This window comes from Diplotaxodon limnothrissa, linkage group LG16 (genome assembly GCF_057381915.1).
Source record: "Diplotaxodon limnothrissa isolate DT_005_m linkage group LG16, D_limnothrissa_male_GT1.1, whole genome shotgun sequence".
NCBI lineage: Eukaryota > Metazoa > Chordata > Actinopteri > Cichliformes > Cichlidae > Diplotaxodon > Diplotaxodon limnothrissa.
In genome coordinates this window covers 35,619,818-35,642,196 of record NC_140611.1, presented here as the reverse complement: position 1 = coordinate 35,642,196, position 22,379 = coordinate 35,619,818, and the positions used below count along the sequence as shown (strand labels likewise).

Here is a 22,379-nt window from a genome sequence, read left to right as displayed (position 1 = left end):
TTTTTTTTTTGGGGGGGGGGGGGGGGGGGGGGGGATTATGCGACATACTAGCCAACATCAGCCAACAGGTTAGCACCTCTGACGCCACCTCAGCTACCTTTGCTACTAAATACTTAAGGATTCCTACAATATTTGTTTCATTGGTCCAACTCTTGCCTCACATAATTATTCCAATGATAAATTTGTTTTGAATGATACACATGAAATTTGACACCTTACACATAATGGGGGGTGGGGGGGTGGGGCAATGTCAGACTCTGTGACTTAGAAATTGAACATATGCCCCATGCAGACCCTCTGGTGTACCAAGTGTTGCGCCACCTCACATGTTCTACTGACCTCAGGTTGGCTAAAAATTACAAGGGGGCGGGAGCCCAGCAGTGAGTGGTCAGATGGTTCAGCATGCAGCTGTCGTTCTAAGACTTGCTGGGCTGTGACTGTCATTTCCCCTGACTGGTAGAGCTAAGGGGGAGATCATGAGTGGGGCGGTTTAACTCATGGGATAAGGTGGGAGGGGGGGGGCACTGTGCGACTCACCAGAGAGGACTTGATGCTTCCATTCAACCAGAAGCCAACCAAGAAACACTCTCAAGGCCACCAGGAATAAAGAGGAATCTCACTGAAGACTTTCACACAATGCTGAGTGAATGCGTTACACACTTCTGGGAACTGGTTACAAAAGTTTGAAAAGTCAGAGAAGACCACGAAAAGAAGGGGGAGAAGCAACCGTCACTTCTAACAGACAAGTCCAGGGAGCCGTTAATGCAACATGATCCAGTAGGTCTTGCCCTAAAAATACCTTCAGGCAGGAGAGCGGCAGCTATCTCTATCTGCTTAATTACCTGATGATCAACAATTTCTTTTTCTTCTTCAAACAACAGCTGCGGTTAGAGAACAGCAATTCAAGGAGCACTTAATCTTATTGACGTGTTTCTAAAGTAAAAGTAAAATGAATTTATCTCTCCAATGTTCAAAAACATGAACGCCATGTTAGCTGTAATGTATGTGTGTATGTGTGTAACCTGTAGCCTCTAATGCCCTTTTAAGGCATGACTACGGCTTGCTAAGACAAGGCCCAGGTAGTGATATAATCATAAAGTCCAGGTAGACTGTTTTAGCCATGAGAAAAGCTGAGGTGCAAATGACCCTGAAAAAAGGGGCAGATGAAGCAGGGGCACCACCAAGTCCCATCATCCCCCCAAAACGGTCCAAAGCAAGCCCAGACCAAGTTGTCCCGGAACCTCAAGGACCTGGTTACCACACCCCAACCCCACCGGTTTTTACACGGAAAATGAGGAACGCTGCCGTGGGGACAGGCTGTGACATCCGTCTGAAGGTGACTGTGGCTGGAGATCCACAGCCTTCCCTGTATTGGTACCATAACGATGAACTCCTCAACATGGAGAACCAAGAGTACGGAGGGCTATGGATTAGGGATTGCAAACCGAGTGATGCTGGTCTCTACACCTGCATTGCCAACAATCACCTGGGAGAGGCTCGGAGCAGCGCTGTGCTTGCTGTACTGGATCTGGGTGAAGGTAATATCCATCTGTCTAAAGGTTTACTTCAGACTGAATAGCTTTTTCTGGATTCACTTTGCAGGTTTTGACATGTGAAAATCCACTAAAACATATTTTATACCACACTTTTCCAAAAGTAACCTTCAAATTAATTGGAAAAAACCCTCCAGTTTTCCCTTAAAAGTCCACTATGGTGCTTGATTGGTTCCTGAGCCTTTAGAATATCAGTAATCTCTATAAACAAGCATCTGCAAATGAATATGCAGAATATGAAAGCAAAGGACAAGGTTTTCATGACAAGAAGCTTTCATGATTTCCATTTGCAGTCTGATTATAGACCATCTTCCTCTGACCAGTCTGCAGCTAAACAGCGCACATGGAGAGCAAAATAGCAACTGCATTTGCTAAAAATCAATCTCAAATGTGTCCATGCAGCTTTTAAAAATGTAGCTGCACGTATTGATGCACGACTGATGGCAGAAACAAATGTCTGAAAGTTATTTTTAATGGAAGCCAACAAATCTAGCTACAAACTTGTTGCTACGTGCTGCCAGTGACAAGTCAAAGCTTCAACAATTTTTCAATGCTGGTGGTGAAGTGTCAGTCATCGTATACATCCATGTTTTGCACATGTACACAAGGACAGGGATGACGTGCTAGAGCAGCCGCTGATCCGTCTGTGAATCTATTCCACCAGGGTTGGAGTTGCAGTTAATATTCCAAAAAGGATGCAAGTTGCTCCATAGGCTTCATTGTCACAAGATCATTATTATAGCTCACCGTTCTTTTCAATGTTAAATCAGTTTATATCATTATCATTTCACTCAAGGTCAGTGCATGGCACTGTGATTGAAGCTGAGATTGAGGCAAAACACCTAAAATATAATCGCAAAATCAGATAATAAAGAATAAACTTATACGCACAAACAGCCAAATGCAGTGTGTGCTTGCAAAGCATATTGTTTTTCTTCGATGTTCTGTCCTGCTGAAGCGTGCAGTAAGATACAAGTATAGTCTCCCTTTGTGGTGCATTGTTGTTTGAGAAAAGCATGTAGTGGAAAAGCTGGATTTCCACCATGCATGCTGAAAATAAACCACCCTTAAGCCAACCGCTGCTTTTGACCGATTTAGCTGAGGTGAGTCCCTGAGAATGCATTACAGTTAGATTCCTCAATGTCTAACTGGAGACGCTCCGGAGGCCGGTGCAATGCATTCTTATCAACAAAAACCTCTTCTCATGCTTCTTGTCATCCCCGGCACTGATCTAAATTCAGCTCACCTGAGTGCTTTGACCACCTCAGCTGCTTTGAAAAATGGCATTAGCTGCTCCTCAAATTTGCCCTTCATATATCAGCCCCAGCATTTGTCATTGTTCTGCAGTCAGCACCAGTGTGTAGGGAAACTCTTGCTTAAGTTTCTAACTGCCCTTTCCTGCTGTTAGAATATATTACATGTGGCATGCATTTACGTGAGCAAAGATGTCAGAACCATCTCTCTTGGATACACTGTACTCACTTAAACATCACTAAAGTTTGGAAGATTGAAAGTGTTTTCTGGTGGGAAAAGGGACTGGGTCCTTATATAACAGTTTTTCCTCGTATCAAAGAACAAGAGAGATTGTGCAAGCCTAGGACAGAAAAATGGGTTCTAAAAGAGTGGTGAAGTCTGCAAACTGGACAGCTGATCACAAGAATTGTTTGTAGTGTAGGCAGCAAAAAAATACTGCAGCGTATAACATTTCCTTTCCTACATAAATATTGACTGCTTGGACACTGTCCACAAAAAGATACACAAAACTGCGCAACAGGATCTCACAACCAGGCTGTTAAACTAAACAAGTCTTGGTTGAGTCTCAATTTCTGTTTGATTGTTGGAAAAAATATAATTGGCCTTTCGTTTTAAAAATCCAGAAACCGCACATTAATCTGCAACATCATACGATATATCGCAGAAAAAACAAACCAGTGTCACCACCTCATTAACAAACTGTATGTATCAGAGAAACCAACACATTTAGAGATAAATAATGACCATAATGCAGAAGTCCTATTACATCCCTATCACATGATACAGTATGACAATGTTTACAGCAATCACATTGCAAAAAATGTGCTTTCATGTAAGCAGGCAACACAATATTCACATGAATGTTCATGTTTCATGTGATCAGTTTAACAATTGTGGAACCGTTAGCTGGACGAGAGCTTTGTCAGCATTTACAGCCTGTGAGGACTAAACAAGTCCTGTGCTGCTGGGCTTTTTATGCTGGGAAGTTTTCATTTGTCGCTCCATTTTAACCTTCACTTTGATTCAGCTCTCTTCTTCTCCACCATGTTCGTAGTCTACAGCTGTCCCATCACTCAATGATCCGGCCTGAACCTTTTCCCTCTCTCTTTCTCTCCCTCTCCCACCTCTTCCTCTGTCTTTGAAAATGTCTCTCTGTCCCGCCCCCCTTGTCCACCAACTCTCCCTAGTTATTTATACAGTGGAATGTGCCAGGCCTTAGATTTTTCTGATGTTAGCAGGCCAGCGTCTCTCCTGTTACACAGGAAGACATCACTGCTAATTTTAGCCGAGCCCTGCATGACCCACCAACACACGCACACTGATCAGGAAAAGGTACGCGTTTGAATCCACATCATCTAAATATACAACCAAAAAACTGTCTGCCACATGCTGAATGATGTCATGCCTTTTTCCTTATTTAGTTTTTGCCTTTAATTAGGCAGTTGATTTATTGTATTTACTCAGTAGCTGCATATTTACACATCCAGACACGGGGCCACAATAGCATTGATTCGTGTATTTCTGGCCACCTGCTATTAAGCTCCTATTAGCTTAGTCATTGCCATCTCCAGTGTGAAACATCTGACTCTTAGCTGCTAACTTAGTCTGTCATTTGGTGCCAGGCAGGTCGTATCAAAGCTTTTTGGTTCTTTACACCTTTGCTATGAAACCAAACAATAAGCTGAAAGATGATCGAAATATTTGCAGCGTTCTTTATTTTCTATTTTTGCTATTTTATACACAACACACATCTATTATCACCTTTTATGACAGTAAAGCAGCCAAACAGTTGCTCTTTGACACATCCAGCAGATACAGAACATTAGCTTTCATTTTGATTTATGTCTCAGGAAGCAGGAAAAACACTAAAAACATAAGGTGAGTGAATCACTTTGGTCACTGGCTGATAGTGATTTGATTTAGAAAGGTGTAGTGCCTGTCTGAAGCTTAAATGATACTGCTTGGCACTGCCTACATCTGGGAACATTAGCTGTCGCCACAGAGTGTGACGGTGGCCTTTTTCCAGTATGTTTGGATAGTTTCCTCACCGTGTTGTCTTCCTCCTAGACCTTGAATGTGAGTGAACAGGTGGAGCCACAGTTACACTGTGGAAATCCCCTACAGCGCCGTGTTGCTTCATAAGTACATCAACAAATTATTGTGTTTTTCAATGGACAGAAGGACAGGTAAGGGGTTTATATGAGCTGTAAATGGTTTAGAATATTGGAGTCTGTTTGGTCAGAGTTTTTGAGTGTGTCAGTGATGTCTTGTTTCCATCCAGCTCATAAGAAATACAGAAGGGCATCACGAGATGTAAACATGCACAAATGCTGATTTTTGTCCCAGGTCTTTAATTATTAAGGGTCTCAGAGACTAGTGACGATCTTCTAAAGTGTGTTCTGAAAATGATCTCACTCATAACTATTCTGTCTGATAAAAAGGCTTTTACCAAATATTAATTACAGTTTACTCATTTTATACACAGTCCAAGTATAAACAGTATTAACATGAACAATATGGTCACAAGTAAATATCAAATTAAAACATCCTGAAGGTCAATTTTTGTAGTTTAAATTTTCTATACATGTGCAAATTGAAGTTAATGGAAACAAAGAATTAAAGCTTTAAACATAAACAAATAGCTAGCTCTCTGGATTTCACTGCAATGTGCAAAAATATACTAGAGTCCATAGTGCACCCTTTAAAGATTTTTCAAGAGTCAAAAACCAAACACAGCTACAAACCATAATTCAGTGAATACATAATCCAAACTATGAAATATAATGCAACTGTGATTTCCATGTTTGAACAGAAGAAGGTGAAGTGATGGATAAGCAAAAGAACTTAGCAGCCATTAGGAATCCACACATTATGAAAAGAGCTTAAATAAACTGGTTACTAACGGTGCTGGTCACATGGCCTTGGATATGTACTGGTGACAGTTTTCTAAATCTGAATTCCAGATGACAAACTGAATATAATGACTAAGAGTAAAGACCAACCAGTACAGGATCTTTAAGACCAATACTGATGCCAACATTTGATTATTTAAAAACCCCAAAACTGATACGTTGTCCAATATTTTTTCTTTTATAAACATAAACAGATGTTGTGTGTTCTTCTGCACATGTTGGTTATGAAAAGATGTTTTCTGCGTCAGAGCCTCCTTCTCATCAGCTCAAAACAGTCCGGCTGTTTTTCTCTGGCTGTCATGGCTCGGCTGTGTGGCAGGCAGGAGGAGGACCCAAAATGCAAAACTCACACACACGGGGATGAACTCAAAAAGCAGCTTTATTGCTGACAAAAGATAATGGGAGATACAAAACTAAACTGGGAAAAACTAACGTAAAGCTCACCAGGAAACACGGGGGAATCACACACAGCATGAGGGAGAACACGACGCCGAACAGAGGGAGACTCAGACAGAAATACACAGAGGGTAAACGAGGAAAGTGGGCACACACGGGGAACACAGGTGACACTGATAATCATAACGAGACAGGGCGGGGTGAACTGAACATGACATGTAGAGGCACAGAGGTTCCGACAGGAGGAGAGAGAGCACGGGGAAAACACAGACATAACGGGCTGGGGAAACATGAAACAACCACAAAGGGAGACGAGGGCTCATCAATACATAGAGGGCACACAGGGGGGAGAGAGCCATGAAGGGAAAACACTTAGGGAACAACACAACAGGGCAACTCAGAAGACATGGCCTAAATAAGGAACGAAATACAAAAATACAAAGAACTAAGAATACTGGGCCCACATGGCCCAGGACCATGACATCACCCCCCCCCCCTAAAGGGCTGGCTCCCGACAGCCCAAACCCGAGAAACAAAAACAGAAAACAACCCACCCAGGGCGGGAGGCGGGGGACCAGGACGGAGGGACCAGAACGGGAAACAAAATAAACAACAGAAAACACGGGAGCACATGACCATAGTCAAAATAAAGTTCAGGGGGCCGACCCAGAGCCCACAGGCACCAGAGTTCATGGGTCACACGGTCGGGGGGCCGACCAGGCGGGTGGCACAGGTGGCAGAGCTGGTCCGGAGGCCGGCCGCGCGGAAGGCAGCGGCGGCGGCGAAGGAGACGACGGAGCAGTTCAGGGGGCCGGCCGCGCGGAAGGCAGCGGCGGCGGCGAAGGAGACGACGGAGCAGTTCAGGGGGCCGGCCGCGCGCAAGGCAGCGGCGGCGACGAAGGAGACGACGGAGCAGTTCAGGGGGCCGGCCGCGCGCAAGGCAGCGGCGGCGACGAAGGAGAGGACGGAGCAGTTCAGGGGGCCGGCCGCGCGCAAGGCAGCGACGAAGGAGAGGACGGAGCAGTTCAGGGGGCCGGCTGCGCGCAAGGCAGCGGCGGCGGCTCTCCAGTGTCAGGCGTACTGGCCGAGGCCCGGTGGGCACAGGACCAGTCGAGGCGGGACCAGTCAAGGCGGGACCAGGCGAAGCACAGGCTGAGGCTGCAGCAGACGAAGGCTCTGAGGCTGCAGCAGACGAAGGCTCTGAGGCTGCAGCAGACGAAGGCTCTGAGGCTGCAGCAGACGAAGGCTCTGAGGCTGCAGCAGACGAAGGCTCTGAGGCTGCAGCAGACGAAGCACAGGCTGGACCAGGCGTAGCAGAAGGTGGCTGGACGGGCTCCTCGGGCCCTCCAGCAGACGAGGCGTGAGGCCGGACGGGCTCCTCGGGCCCTCCAGCTGAGACAGGATGCCGAACGGGCCCCTCGGACCCTCCAGCGGAGACAGGAGGCTGAACGGGCCCCTCGGACCCTCCAGCGGAGACAGGAGGCTGAACGGGCCCCTCGGACCCTCCAGCTGACGAGGTAGATGGCGGCGTGGGAGCCGCGGAGTCCTGGATGAGCTCATCCGAGCTCCCAGCAGGAGCTGATGCAGAGCCAGAGAGATTTGAGACCCCTGGCTGAATGTTAAGCTGACCAGCGGACCGTACTGCTATCGGGGACTGGGCTACAGGAGCTACTGGGGCCTGCGCTACAGGCAGCACTGGAGCTACTGGGGCCTGCGCTACAGGCGGCACTGGAGCTACTGGGGCCTGCGCTACAGGCGGCACTGGAGCTACTGGGGCCTGCGCTACAGGCGGCACTGGAGCTACTGGGGCCTGCGCTACAGGCGGCACTGGAGACTGAACTGAGGGTGGCTGCGAGGGAGCTAACTGAACTGAGGGTGGCTGCGAGGGAGCTAACTGAACTGAGGGTGGCTGCGAGGGAGCTAACTGAACTGAGGGTGGCTGCGAGGGAGCTAACTGAACTGAGGGTGGCTGCGAGGGAGCTAACTGAACTGAGGGTGGCTGCGAGGGAGCTAACTGAACTGTGAGGGGCTCAGAGCGCCGGCGGCGAGAGTGCCGCTTCTTTCTATCCGTGGAAGCGGGCGGGGTGAGCGGTGGAAGTCCCTGGCAACTCCGGGGACCCCCAAGAGCCAGTCGAGTTCCCCGGAAAGAGCGCTCGTCATGATCAGGAGCGAGCCACGGCTCCCTCCCGAACTCCTCCACTAGCTGTGCGCCTGCGGCGTGCTGCTGCCCCACGTGATCGACGTCCAGGACCCCCACAGCGTCCGCGGGACGCTTCGTGGAGGGCGAGACAGGACGTAGCAGTGCGCGACGGCGGCGAGAACGCCGCTTTCCCCTTGAAGCGGCTGTGGACAAAACTTGACTGTCCCTGGCGACCGGCTCCTCGTCCTCCAACCACATCCGTGCTAGAAAGACAGCAGGGGACGAGTAGTCCGATCGGGGCGGCGAGGGCGGGCGGCAGGTGCGAGGTGGGGCAGTTGGCGAGAACTCCTCCTCGGGGATGAGCCAGGGCTTCCAGCGGAGCTCGTCCTCGCGATACGCCCGTAATACCTGCTGCCGCTCCTCCTCACCAAAGTCAATAGCAGCTGGCATCTCCTTGAGCCGCGTAGTGCAGTCAGGCGATGGCGAGGAAGCGGAAGCCGATGGAGCGTGAGCCGAGGGTGTGTCGGCGGTGAGCCACACCGTACCGATTCTGACCGCTTCAGGCTCACGAGGCAGCGGGGAAACAGAGCTACAGCATGGCTCAGGCGACGGCTCACGCTTACCGGGCAGCTGCTGTCGCGGGCGGAGTTGGAGAGTGGAGGCGAGAAAGTCTATGATGAGGGGATGCAGCGCCTCCCATAACCAGGGGAATGCGGACACGCATACTCCGGCTTGGCGGGCTAGCTCAACCCGTTCCTCTTCCCCGGAACACTGCAGCCAACCGCCGCATAGCGACTCCACTGTCCGGATGATCTCCTGGTCTTGTGACGCTGGGTCCGGCATGGTCGCGTCGTACTGGAGGTCCGCGGAGGGGTTGTGAACTGCTGGGTCCATATCGTGGTCGTGTTCTTCTGTCATGGCTCGGCTGTGTGGCAGGCAGGAGGAGGACCCAAAATGCAAAACTCACACACACGGGGATGAACTCAAAAAGCAGCTTTATTGCTGACAAAAGATAATGGGAGATACAAAACTAAACTGGGAAAAACTAACGTAAAGCTCACCAGGAAACACGGGGGAATCACACACAGCATGAGGGAGAACACGACGCCGAACAGAGGGAGACTCAGACAGAAATACACAGAGGGTAAACGAGGAAAGTGGGCACACACGGGGAACACAGGTGACACTGATAATCATAACGAGACAGGGCGGGGTGAACTGAACATGACATGTAGAGGCACAGAGGTTCCGACAGGAGGAGAGAGAGCATGGGGAAAACACAGACATAACGGGCTGGGGAAACATGAAACAACCACAAAGGGAGACGAGGGCTCATCAATACATAGAGGGCACACAGGGGGGAGAGAGCCATGAAGGGAAAACACTTAGGGAACAACACAACAGGGCAACTCAGAAGACATGGCCTAAATAAGGAACGAAATACAAAAATACAAAGAACTAAGAATACTGGGCCCACATGGCCCAGGACCATGACACTGGCCTCTGGCATCAACAGGGTACTTTGCCCAGAGATCTGCCTCTTACTGGATATCTGCTCTCTGTGAATGCCAGACGTGGTTACATGGGGGAAAATTAAACAACCGTGCCATCTTCAGTCACTTAAATAACCTTTTACCCCATCCTGATGCACAGTTTGAACTTCAGTAAGCACTGAGTTGCTGCCATGTGACTGGCTGATTAGATATTTGCGTTAACAAACACGTGAACATGTGTTGCTAACAAAGTGACTGGTGACTGTACATTTACATAACTATTCTAGAATGAGCTGTTGTAGCACACAGCAAGTGTAAAAGCAAAGCGGCCCATGATTTCATGTCATTAGAGCGTGAGGTTAACGTCGAAGTCACACATGATATTCAGCTGCCAAGGAAACGAAAAGGCCTGAGGTTACATAATCAACAGACCATGTAATTAAGCCCGAAAGGTGGCTCCTATAATGAAAGTGCTCACTACATTTGCTTTGCATTTGTGATCTGCAATCATTAGTAATTATATGAACTATTATCTTAGTAATATAGACTTTATTCTGCACTCTCACACAGTCATTTTGCTGAGAGTACTGTGTAACCATGTGTGAACTGAAATGTTATTTTAAGCATGTTTCTGTGTACTGATTTATTCTACTGTGCAAGCAGGTATTGTTTCAATTGATTCAAACTGTACTAAAGATAGAATATTAACTGCAATTACTACGTCAAAACAATAAAGTATTATGAGCAGTTGAAATTGTCATGTGGAAAAACAACAATCTCTAGCAGTGAGCAAAGCTTGTGCAGTCAGTTAAAGCAGCCAGTAGGCTAACACATTTTCTGTGAGCTCGAACAGTGCTCCAGCAATGCAGAGGAGTGAGGAGGTCCCTTTTAGCTGTTGCGGCGATTCTCCCCCTCTCTTCCAACAACACAACATCGGCTCATTATACCCGTTGATGAAAAAGACACAGACACATGGGGAGGAAGGGAAACATGAAAAATGTCAACCAGTGCTGTAGAACACTGATCTCAAGAGGGCTGGATCACTCCCACTGGTTTTTCTGCCTATCGGTGTGCACTGCCTGTGGGGTGGAACGCAGCGGGGGAAGATGCTTACGCTGTCGCTGGCTATTGTGTGGACAGGGGGGCTCCCTCAGAGTGCATGATATGCATTCAACAGACATTTCCACCTGCGGACGGAGGTCTCTGCTCTGTGCTTTTCAGAAACGGATTCTCTCACAAGAGCTGCTGAGACTCTGACTTGTTACGTAATGGACCAAAGTGCCTTTTCTTTTCATTTTTCTTTCCGTTTTAGTGAGGAGCTTTTGTCTGCATGTTAGGAGAGTTACAATATGTAATAAGTTCAGTCTTTTTTTTTAATAGAAATTGCTCATGTTTTCTTAGGAAATTTGCTCAGTTAGGCGTGTAGTAATGGCTCGGAGCCCCCAGTGTATCTCGGGGAATACCCTGCTGCTGTGTGTAAGCCAAGACAAAAAATACCTGTCGAGGACATACCAGCAGTGCCTATGAAAAAACATTCAGACCAAAGAACAAAACAGGCAAGTGCTATTTCAATTTATCTTTCTCTTCTTCCTGCAGTGATTTAACCTTCATCTGTGAATAGAGCATTAAAGCGCCGTAAAATATTTCATTTAAAATGCTGACACCGACATTTTATAAATATTACTGTTGAACTGACCACACTGTTGTTTCAGCTGACAGTGGCAGAGGCAATGGTGCTGCTTAACAGAGCTCACTCTGCAAGTCCTTAATTGAGAAGGAGCAGTGTTACTGTGAGCTATAACCAACTAGAAACTCAGTCAACCTCAAAGCTCTTCCGTAGCTTTGAACTTCAGGAAACTACAGGAGAGTCTCACTAAAAGTTTCACTAAAATTCTTCCATGCAGTGCTGCGATGTTGAGAGGAAACTTCCAGAACTACTTGTTATACTTAAGGGCTCTTTGGTGTTATTTGGTGTGCACTTTTATGTCTATTTGTGCACCAGCAAACCGGTAGCAACTGTAACCCAGATATAGGGGTGGCCATTAGGGGGCCACTACAAATATTGGGGTGGCACACCAAAAACAGAACAATGCAGGGGCGCAGCGGAGGGGAGGGGGTGACGATGTGAAATAATGAGACATACAAAGTGACACAATACGAATGACAAACATCATATATGCAGGAAGAAATAACAAGTTTGTTTCAACTCATTGTAGGGTGTCTTCCTCTCTCTTGTGCGCACGTTTATTTAAACTATTACCAACATAGGGTCTTGCCGAAAAAGGGGCAGTGGGAGGGCCAGCAGTTTTTTGGGGATGCCTGCTGGCCCCCCTGGCTCCCCTTGGTGACACCCCTGCCCAGACAATCATTTATATTCTACCTCCTCTAACAGATTTCACAGTGACACTAAAAATATTCTTGACAATTATTAAATTGGATTTTGGAAACTGTAAGTTAAGCTCTGGTTTTTTTTCTGAGTGACAGGCTCATGTACTGTACTGTTCTGAGACTACAGCATGATTGATAATACCCTGTGCAGTCAGTCACAGTGTTATTAACTGTCAGTTACTAAAAGAGTTATAAAATCACTGTCAGCAGGGATTTAATATTGTCTGCTTCTCATGTGCAACCAATCAGGGACTTCCTCGGCTTATTCATTTGTCTATCATCTAACTTAGGTTCACAGTAGATATTGGGTAAGAGGCACAGAGGAGAGGTTGCTAGTCCACCGCAGAGCCAACATAGAAAGACATCACTGCTCCACCTTGACTTCAAACAAGATATTATGACATGCTAATTTTATACTACAAGCTAGTTTTATAAGGAATGCAAAAAAATGATACTGGAGTATATTTTCGTAATAAAAATATCCCGATTATAATTCACATTCATTCAGTTATATTTAATTAAAACATAAGTGACTTACTGGAGTCACTGCATAATGACTCTTCATGGCATGGTGGCACTTATCAAATGAACGAGGCGAATTGAAAAGAAGTTAATTAACTTGGGATGAAGAAGAAGAAGCACAGAAAAGTGAATCTGAGACCTCATTGAACTGTCCCAAGATTAAGACTGAATGATAATGGTACAACACATACACTGATACCATAAAATGGCTAAATATCATTTCTGTGTTTTGTCATTTTGGGGTATATTTTATGGATAAGTGGAAGAGGATGGGTGGATAGAGGGATGGTATATTTTAGTGTTGTGAAGAATGATTATTGCCTTGCAATATATCAAAGAGGACAGGTGCTGAAGTTGTATTTCTCAACTTTGAGGTGAGCGATTAAAGTGTCAAAGAGAAGGATAGCATTGCTTAATATAATGACAGAGTACAAATACATTAATGTTACCTGAGCTCCTCAAACCTGGAATGTCTACAAAGGACCAAAGTCATAGTCGATGAATTGTTATTGAAATTAATACAGGAAAAAAATGTAATACTTACATTTTCAGTAGAGCTTCTCCAAAGGATACAGGAACATGTATTTCACATAAAAGGAAGTCCATATTTGCACCCTGTTATTATGTTTCCCTAGACCTAACAAACCATATAGTTTTATTTATTTATTTATTCAAGCCTAAACAAGCATCGCATGAGAAAGTTAGTTGACGTAAAGGGCACAGCAATAAATTTTCAATTATTTAATGTATGTTTGTGTAAATTTTCAGTAGTTTAGTCTTGGACAAAATCAGCGGATTCGAATGACTGCTTTGGAAAAATAATGTGTCACACTGAGAAATATGATGTTATACTGTGTAATAATACTCTTTACAATGTTGTGTCTGTGTGAAAGTGTTTTACTTTGAAATGTAAAATTATGTTATGTGATATTAATATTGCATGAATGTGCAGTGTAGCTAAATACAGATTAAATAGCTGTGAGTAGGACTCTAAGCTTTTCTGTGTAGTTTATAGCTGACTTTTTTCTGTCTGCTGATTTCAAACAAGCCTGTTTTTGAAAACATTTTTCCACCATTTCCATTGTGGCCAGCGTTACCCTGTTGTGTTCTTTTACTGCAAGAGAACAAGAGATAGCTTCTGTTATTTATTTATTTCATTTTTTTTTATAAGTGGTTCCACCTACTGTGAAGCAAACACCTCATGAGAGCTGCTGGGATGCCAGTGACTCAATACTGCTTTCTATTTTGAGTCCTACCAATGACTGAATTTTCTCTCAGCCTGTGAAGAACAGTCATATTTATCAGATAGTACAGCTGGAACAGTTTTTTAGGTTTAAAGAGGATACATTTCTGCTGAAAATATGAACACACTTGTAGTTATTTTCTTCTTGTATTCCCTTCCTTGAAATAAATTTGCTGATGTCGTTGAAGTAATTATGGGTGACAAGACTCAGCAACAATTCAGCTGTAACAAATTTAGTATATTCAGCTTAGCTGTGCTAATGAGACCCTGGGGGCATCAACTCATCAAGTAGAACAACTACATATATTATGAAATTCAGTTAAGTGCCACAGAAAATTTCAGTGGCATTACATAATTTCCTTTGGTATAAAGAAAGTATTCTGATTCAGATTGTTAGTCCCCCCCACTTCACCCCCAAAAGGGGGTCAGGAAAATCACTTCAGTTTCTTTCACCAAGCATCTCCATAAAGTGAACTGAACATGATAAGGTAATAGTGACGATATCCTGTCCACTGTCTGTTACATCTTTTGTTTCCACTGCAGAAAGACAGTTTTCCATTGTTGCCAAACAACATCACAGATGGTGCCATGCTTCATTTAGTAAATAGTTTTAGATTGTCCTTACTTTTATTTTCTGCTTTTTTTACAAGTATGCTTTCAAATGCACTTTTATTTTCTCACCAAATAATGTTCTTCACAAACTGGTCTAGTTGAAATGTGATTACATCACAAGTAATTTTCCATTTATTTTGTTTTATTTATTTCAGATTCTGAAACAACAGAAGATGAAGGTGGAGACCAATATGAGACCAAAGAAGATAGCGGGGATGTTGAGGACCAGGCTGTGTCTGCAGGTATGAACTGTTTCTGATTTCAATCATTAATTTGCATCAGTGCTTACAGGATGGTACTGAGACCTGCTATGAGGTTGTAAGATAGTAGTACCAACAACAAGAAAGAAAATGGAGCTGAAGGCAATCACATGAACCTAATGAAAAATAACAGTTTTCATTTCCATTGTTTTTTTTTTCTCTAGTTTTCTTTTTGGCTACTTCTGACACAGAAACAAACATGTATATCTATCTATCTATCTGTCTATCTATCTGTCTGTCTGTCTGTCGATCTAGATCTATCGATATAGATCTATCGACCTAGATCTATCTATATATATATCTATATATATATATTGTGTACTTTTTGTGTTGGAGGTCTTTCTCTCCTTCACTCTTTTGCTCTCCTTGTATGTCTGATCAGGGAAATAACTGTCTTTTTAGAACCTCAGTTCTCCACAGTGGTTACCAGCAGTGTTCTATACAGATGGCAGAGCCTGCAGTGATACAGCAAGTCACTTCATCCAGTGTTTACATAGAAATATTATTTGGTGGAGATTTGAACATGAATACCTGACCTAGAATTTTTGCCATACAAATGTGTTAATGCATCTCTTCTTTCACACGAGACACAGTGATGGAAAAATGTGCCCAGGATGTCAGTAAAACACATGGACATGAAGATCACTCTAACAGGCAAGTACAAAACATACAGCATTGATGGTAACCCCAACAATTACAGTAAAAAGAACTTTGTGTGTTGACTATACTACTGGACTTGAATTCAGTGCTAAAACACAGTAATGAGTAAGGTTGTAAATTAGCAACAGCTTCCTAATTTTAACAGATTTTTCCTCAAATCCTCTATTTCAGGAGCCAGTCTGAGGATTTTTCAAGAGAATCTCCCACACAAGTTCTCCCACCCCCATCTCCAAGACTGGTCAAACGCACCTCCACCTCTCCAATGCCAAGTCGCTCTGGTTCAACTACTCCTCTTAGCTTGCGGAAGAAAATCGTTGTGCCAACTGAATACCAAGACACCGTGCCTGGGGAGTTTGAAGAAAAGGTTAAGCAGCCAAAATCTGTGTCCCAAAGTAACACCCAAGATTCCCGACCACAGACTCCACTGAGTGAATATTCCAAGAAAGAATTTACTCTTAGACCCTCTCCAAAGCTTACAAGGGCTAGTTCAAAGGTTTTTGAGAAGGTCCGTGACTTAGAGGAGCGGAGACGGAGTCTTGATATTCCAGAAGGTTCCATTTCGGGAAGATCCTGGGCAGGGTTCAATCGGGCTGGATCTGTGGATTCAGATGATGGAGGAAGCCGTTTGGGTATCTCTAGAGAAAGTTCAAGGGAAGATCTTAGGGAAGCTCTAAAAGAAGATGCTGCTGAACGAAGGTCTATGTTTAAACAGAGAGCAGCTTCGCTGGAAGAGAAACCTCGCTACTCTCAAAAAGTTCAGGACATTGAAAACAAGTTCACTGAGGAGCTCCAACGCATTAAAAAGCTTGTTGGTAAACCTCATCTGAAGAAATCGTTTTCAACTGAACAGCTAACCCTGAAGGTCAAGCAGCGCCAGCCTTTTAGGAAAATTGAACCTATTCCTCCTCAGGTCCTGCAAAAACTCCAAGAAAGGGAACGAGTCCAGTGGGCAAAAGAACAGAGAGAAAGGGAACTAAGTAAGCAACCGATGCAGCAACAGCAGCAAACACAACATGAGCAGAAATCTCAACCTCAAAAGACAGCAGACACTGGTTTAACAGCTGTACCAGTTAGTAGAGTTGGAGAAGTTGCAGGCACCCCAGAGTCAATGCAGTTATCTGACTTACCAGGACAACGATCGGTGAGAGAATTCAATAGAGTCAGTCCTGTTACAGAAATTATTCAACGATCATCATCACCAGCAATATATAATCAACACAGGGAAGATTCACCAAGCAGAAATGTTACAGAGATGACGTTGCGCAAAGTTGAACGAAGGCCACCGAGTCCTCTTGTACAAAGGGTATCTCGAATGCAAGAATCCCCACACATCCAAGAGTCTCCTGTACAAACGCAAAAGGATGAGACTTTGGGGAGAAAGACACCAATAGAAGTTGCAGTAAGAAAAATTGAAAACAGACCTGAGAGTCCTCTGGTACAAAAAAGGCCCATCATTGTGCAAGATCTTGCCCCTTCAAAACCCCCAAGAATATTACCAAGCTCTCCAACAGAGGAGAAAATGGAAGTGGAACTTTCTAAACCAATCTCTAAGATTAAGGTACCTACAATTATTGTTGAAGATGAAAAAATGGAAGAGGATGTTCCTGTAAGCACAAGTGAGCCTAAACAGAAGCGTGCTGGTGCCAAAGAGGGACAACAGCAAAAGTCCAGAGGAAAGAACCGTCGTACACGACCCCTGTCTCCAGAGTTAGGTTAGATTTGTTCTGTTTCTTTTGTAAGCTTTTTTGTGGTAATGTCTAATAAAGTGACTTTCTCTGTCCTCTAGTGTCATTTTTGTAATTTGAGCAAAGGAACAAAAATCACTTTAAGTTTGTCTCTTGTTAAAATGTGCAGATTCTTCAGATGATTCTTATGTGTCTGCCGGAGAAGACCCCATGGAGGCTCCTATGTTTGAGTTTCCCCTCCAGGATACTGTAGCATCTGCTGGTGCAGATGTACTGCTAAGAACTATAATTGCTGGAACCCCTAGCCCTGAAGGTAATTTTTTGTAATTTTTATTTCAACAGCAAAACCCTTAAAGGTAACTTTGAATCAGTTGATGGAGAGGTGGATTTATTTTGTTTTCTTCTCTGTTTAAGTCACCTGGACTATAGACAACACTGAGGTCACTGGGATTGCAAATTATGCAGTCAAAGTGGAGGGTGAACGACATAGTCTTCTCATCAGATCAGCTAAAATAAGTGATGGGGGAAGATACTGTGTAACTGCTGTTAATCAGATGGGAAGAGCTTCAAGCAGTGCCACTCTTATAGTTAAAGCAGGTAAGTTTATGTTTTGGGACATGAGACCAAAAGCATCGCAAAGGCCTGTCTGACTGAGGCTTAAGGAACATCCATATCTATACATACATCCATAATCTCTTACCCAACGAAGCATGCAGCCTATCTAGGTGGACAATGGGCAAGTAGTGGGGTACACTCCGGACAGGTTGCCCGTCCATCACAGTGCTAACACTGACACAACTATTCATTCTCTCATTCACATTTAAAGCCAATTCAGAATCCCCTAATTAAACTAACATGCATTTCTTTGAACTGCAACAGGAAGCCAGAATATCTGGAGAAAACCAACACAGCTATTGGACGATTATACAAACTCCACACAGAAAGGCCACGTCAGTTATTATATTAAACTTTTATTGTAGTCGCTCAGAAATTGAACAGGACATTTATCACTCCCCCTACACTAGTATAATATGCAGCCTAATCAAAAAAAAGGTAAATGTACTAAGCAGTAATTTCCAGTTTACAGTATTCATTTTCAGAGGCCATTTTTGTCGTCTTAAAAATCATCTCGTAGTCTCTTCCCACGTTGGCATTGTATTTCTCTCCTGGCTCCCTTGTCATTATCTCTCTCAGCGAAATGTGTGCGCCATATATTCCAGCTGAATAACCTCACTTATAGTTACCATGGAAACTCAGAGGCAAAACTGAACCTATAAAGTGCCCAATGAGGCTCAGTGGCTCCACTCACTGTGAATCCACCATTGTTTAGATTTCACATTTGGCATCTTAGGTTCTAAATGTGTTTTAAACAGGAGGGATGTTTTATTCAATATGTGAACTCTTTTAAATCCCCTTGTACTCTTTCAGTTTTGCTCTCAGTAAAAAAAAAAAAAAAAAGTATAAATGGGACTTGATTGTTAAAAAAGGTATCAAGGTATGACAATGATTATAATAGTACAATTTCTGGCTTTGCAGATTCTGTGCAGGAACCAAAGGGAAACTTGGGTGTTCCTATGGATATCAGCAGCCCTATTACATCTGATGAAGAGTATCTCAGCCCCATGGAAGAAGTCATGGACTTTGGGGGGCCAGAGCCAAGGCGAACTATTGACACACATTTTAGGAAACCCCCTGCATTCTTGGTGAGACTGTGCAGGGTTCATTGGATAAATCTTACTTTGCCCTTTAGTGTGACCATAGTATGTTAATCGAACAGTGGCAACAATACTGCATGGAAATATCTTCCATACTAAGCATTCTATCAGTATTAATTTTCCCTTAATAAATGTATTATCTGCTGTGTGGTCACCCCATCAACACATCTCTCATAAAACTTACAGGTGAAATGCATCTCTAAGCGTCTAACTTGCATTAAATTTTAAACAGGTAACAATGAGTGATCAAGCTGTCATTGAGGGACAGGAAGTCACCATGTCTGTCCGAATAAGTGGACAACCCAAACCTATGCTGTATTGGTAGGTCCCCCCCTCACTTCATCAGTCTACTTAAACTCATTGCTTCCATAAGATATGGACAGCACAAACCATGAGGAAACATGAATGCATAGTTTGTTTTTGAGCATGGTCCTTTAATTCATTAAAGGAGGTGGAAACTTAAAGTTTTAAAGTCAAAACTTTTAAATTGATTTTTTATTGCATGTGATGCTTTTGCATACCCCCATGCTTAATCAGTGAAGTGATCTTACGATGTAGAGATGAGATCATTTCCTTTTCCTGTTGCAACTTTAACTTGGTGATACTTTTCTTCATAAGATAGTTGGTTTTAAGTTAGTCTCATATAGCTGCAAATGCAAAAGTTATATCAAAGTAAAGCACAAAAAAGGAAATAAATGTACAAATAAATTTTAGAGCTAAAATATGGTATCCAAATATATGATTTAATTGAAAATAGCACTCTCTGTAAATGTGTTTTAATAGAAAAGTGACAGCACAACAGTTAAAAAAGAGAAAATTACATACTGCTTTTGGTCTTTTTGTGGGGTTCTTTTAATGCTAAATTTAACATTACGGCTAATAATGCCAGTCTTATTTTTTTAATGTAGCTGACAATAAACGGCTGAGTCATTCATGCAGGTTTTGTCATAAGAGTTAGTCATGAATCTAAAGAGACAATAGCAGAAAAGACAATGTATTCCACCCCCTAATGTGGTGGGACAAAACGTGTGCTTGACCATCCTTTATTGAAAAACTGAAATACAGTGTATGAGTAATTTACCTCTTGTTGAAAAATATAGAAACAATTGGTCCCATGTGCTCTTGTAGGCTGAGGGACAGAGTGACGGTAAAAACAGGCCCACGTCACATTGTACGTGAGATGAAGGATGGCGCCTTTGAAATGACAATCAAGTCGGCAGTGAAGTCGGACTCTGGGATTTACACTTGTAGGATTATTAATGAGTATGGGACGAAGCAGTGTGAAGCAAAGCTGGAGGTGAAAGGTATGTATTTTTCTGCTTGTTTAATTAAGAATGCATAAATCGACATTTCGCTCTTGTTCACCGATTAATTATGTCCGTGTCAGTTTTGGGGAAGTAATTTTGTTCTACATTGTAAAGAAATGCCTCCAATTCCTTTACCATAGTTCCACGTGACTAAAAACATAAACAGAGGGCTGGAACTACTTCACAACATCACCGTTTTTGTATCACTTAACAGCAATCTTCAGAAAATGTACTTTATTTATATCCAGCACCACCAGTGGAGCCAGGTCTCGCAGTTATCCGGGCAGTCAGGGACATCACAGCCAAGGCTGGAGAGACTGTTTTGTTTGAGTGTCACGTCATTGGACCAAAGGACACGGATGTGGACTGGCTTGCAGATGGGAAACTGATCCAGCCAGCATTGCTCAATTGTAAAATGCACTTTGATGGAAGAAAGTGCCGCCTGCTGCTTAACTCTGTACATGAAGATGACAGCGGAACATACATGTGCAAACTCAGCACAGCTAAAGGTAAGTGTCAAGGATATATCCCACATGCATGATGCAAAACTTGAAGAAGTATATTTATCACTTCTAACTCGTTTCTACTTAAGAGATATTTTTTTCATTTTTTAGAGGAAGTGACCTCATGTGGCAAACTCAAAGTCATCCCCTCCCTCGAACCTCTCTTTACTCGCAATTTGGATGTTTTGGAAGTAATTGAGGGGCGCAACGCTCGATTTGACTGCAAAGTCAGTGGGACGCCACCTCCTAAAGTCACCTGGAGCCAATTTGGTAGGAACATACTTATACTCCTCTAGGTTGATGACGCTGTCACTTATACACACACTCCTTCTGTGGGCAGTGCAATAACCCCTGACTTCATTTCACCCTAACCGGTCGCAGCAGATGGCCCCGCCCCTCCCTGAGCCTGGTTCTGCCAGAGGTTTCTTCCTGTTAAAAGGGAGTTTTTCCCTCCACTGTCACCAAAGTGCTTGCTCACAGGGGTCATGTGATTGTTGGAGTGTTCTCTTTTTTCTTTGTATCACTGAATTTCACTGCCAACTGACGATTTTAGCCTTATTTCTTAATCTGATGGTAAATCAGATATAAAATCAACTGTCAAGTTTTAATTAAATTGTCGCTTAATAGCAAGCAAAAAGTGAAACTTTTTTGGAACATCTAATTAATTATAAACACAAAATCTCTTACTGACTTTTGCATTCTTTATCATTTGGTGTTTTTAATTATCTCTGATCAATCACTTATCTTTAAAGTTTTACTGGGTAAACTTCTAGCTTATCTTACTTATGCTCCTCCAATATAAAACCATATGGATATGTTTTCCTTTTTCCTTTAGATCATTTACTTACAGAAAGTGAGGACATTCGTATTCTTCAGGAGGGTGGCCGCCATTCTCTCGTCATTTCTCACGTGACCAGCGATGATGAGGGTTTTTACACTGTCAGAGCCCATAACAGTCACGGCGAGGCAGAGAGCTCTGCTGAACTTTACATACAGGAGCCACGTCCAGCCATCTCCTCACAGATGTAAGAGTGTTTGATTTTCTCTGGATCACGTGTGCTTTTTGAAATTCCGCTTGAGCTCCCAGTGGTGTTCATTGTTACCTATCCAATTCTTCTTCTCATCACTTCAGGGCTAAATTGGAGAAAATGCCCTCCATACCTGAAGAGCCAGAGGTCCCAGAGAATGAGGTGGAGCGTTTCACCATGCCTGACTTCATCAAACCCCTTTATGACCTGGATGTGATTGAGGGAAAAGAAGCTGTGCTCAAATGCAAAGTGGCTGGTTTGCCGTATCCAACTATTGCTTGGTTCCACAATGGAAAGAGGATTGAAAGCACAGAGGACAGAAAGATGACACAGTGTAAGTTTTGCAGAATGGATTTATATTCATCTGATATTTATTTCCATCCTTTGTATGGAAATTCCTTTATGTATGATTTTCTTTTCAGCAAACGCAAACAAATATTTTTTTTATTACTTCATTTAAAAAATAACTGCTTGTATTAAGCAGGTACAATAACCATTACTGATCTAGCAGTAATAATCAGAACCAAAGACTTCTTTATTGAGGAAGTGATTTTATCATTCTCTTTTTGCCCTGTTTGCTTCTTCATTGCCAGGATCATTGCGACAGTTACTTCTGTGCTTCAGCAGCAAATCATTTCAACTACCTTTAATCTACAAAGACCAATTTTCAAAAACGAGGGTGCTGTCCTCTTTCTTGTTGCGTGGAGC

General features: G+C 43.5%; 1 protein-coding gene across 4 annotated transcripts in view; it reads left to right on the top strand.

Annotated features, from left to right (window-relative positions):
- The first annotated feature begins 483 nt into the window (after nucleotides 1-483).
- The window catches only part of spegb (striated muscle enriched protein kinase b), a 43,599-nt gene continuing 21,703 nt past the window's right edge, over nucleotides 484-22,379 (top strand). For 2 of the 4 annotated variants that reach the window (XM_085374368.1, XM_085374367.1), the window contains exons 1-13: nucleotides 484-1,538; nucleotides 14,669-14,755; nucleotides 15,367-15,427; nucleotides 15,605-17,145; nucleotides 17,288-17,431; nucleotides 17,533-17,715; nucleotides 18,655-18,821; nucleotides 19,066-19,154; nucleotides 19,962-20,137; nucleotides 20,389-20,649; nucleotides 20,755-20,913; nucleotides 21,479-21,668; nucleotides 21,776-22,005. In XM_085374368.1, coding sequence (XP_085230494.1) covers nucleotides 1,121-1,538; nucleotides 14,669-14,755; nucleotides 15,367-15,427; nucleotides 15,605-17,145; nucleotides 17,288-17,431; nucleotides 17,533-17,715; nucleotides 18,655-18,821; nucleotides 19,066-19,154; nucleotides 19,962-20,137; nucleotides 20,389-20,649; nucleotides 20,755-20,913; nucleotides 21,479-21,668; nucleotides 21,776-22,005 — 3,706 coding nt within the window. In that variant the 5' untranslated portion in view covers nucleotides 484-1,120. Of the gene's footprint in view, nucleotides 1,539-14,668; nucleotides 14,756-15,360; nucleotides 15,428-15,604; nucleotides 17,146-17,287; nucleotides 17,432-17,532; nucleotides 17,716-18,654; nucleotides 18,822-19,065; nucleotides 19,155-19,961; nucleotides 20,138-20,388; nucleotides 20,650-20,754; nucleotides 20,914-21,478; nucleotides 21,669-21,775; nucleotides 22,006-22,379 lie in introns of all 4 variants that reach the window. The other 2 variants (XM_085374366.1, XM_085374365.1) reach the window with 1 other exon arrangement.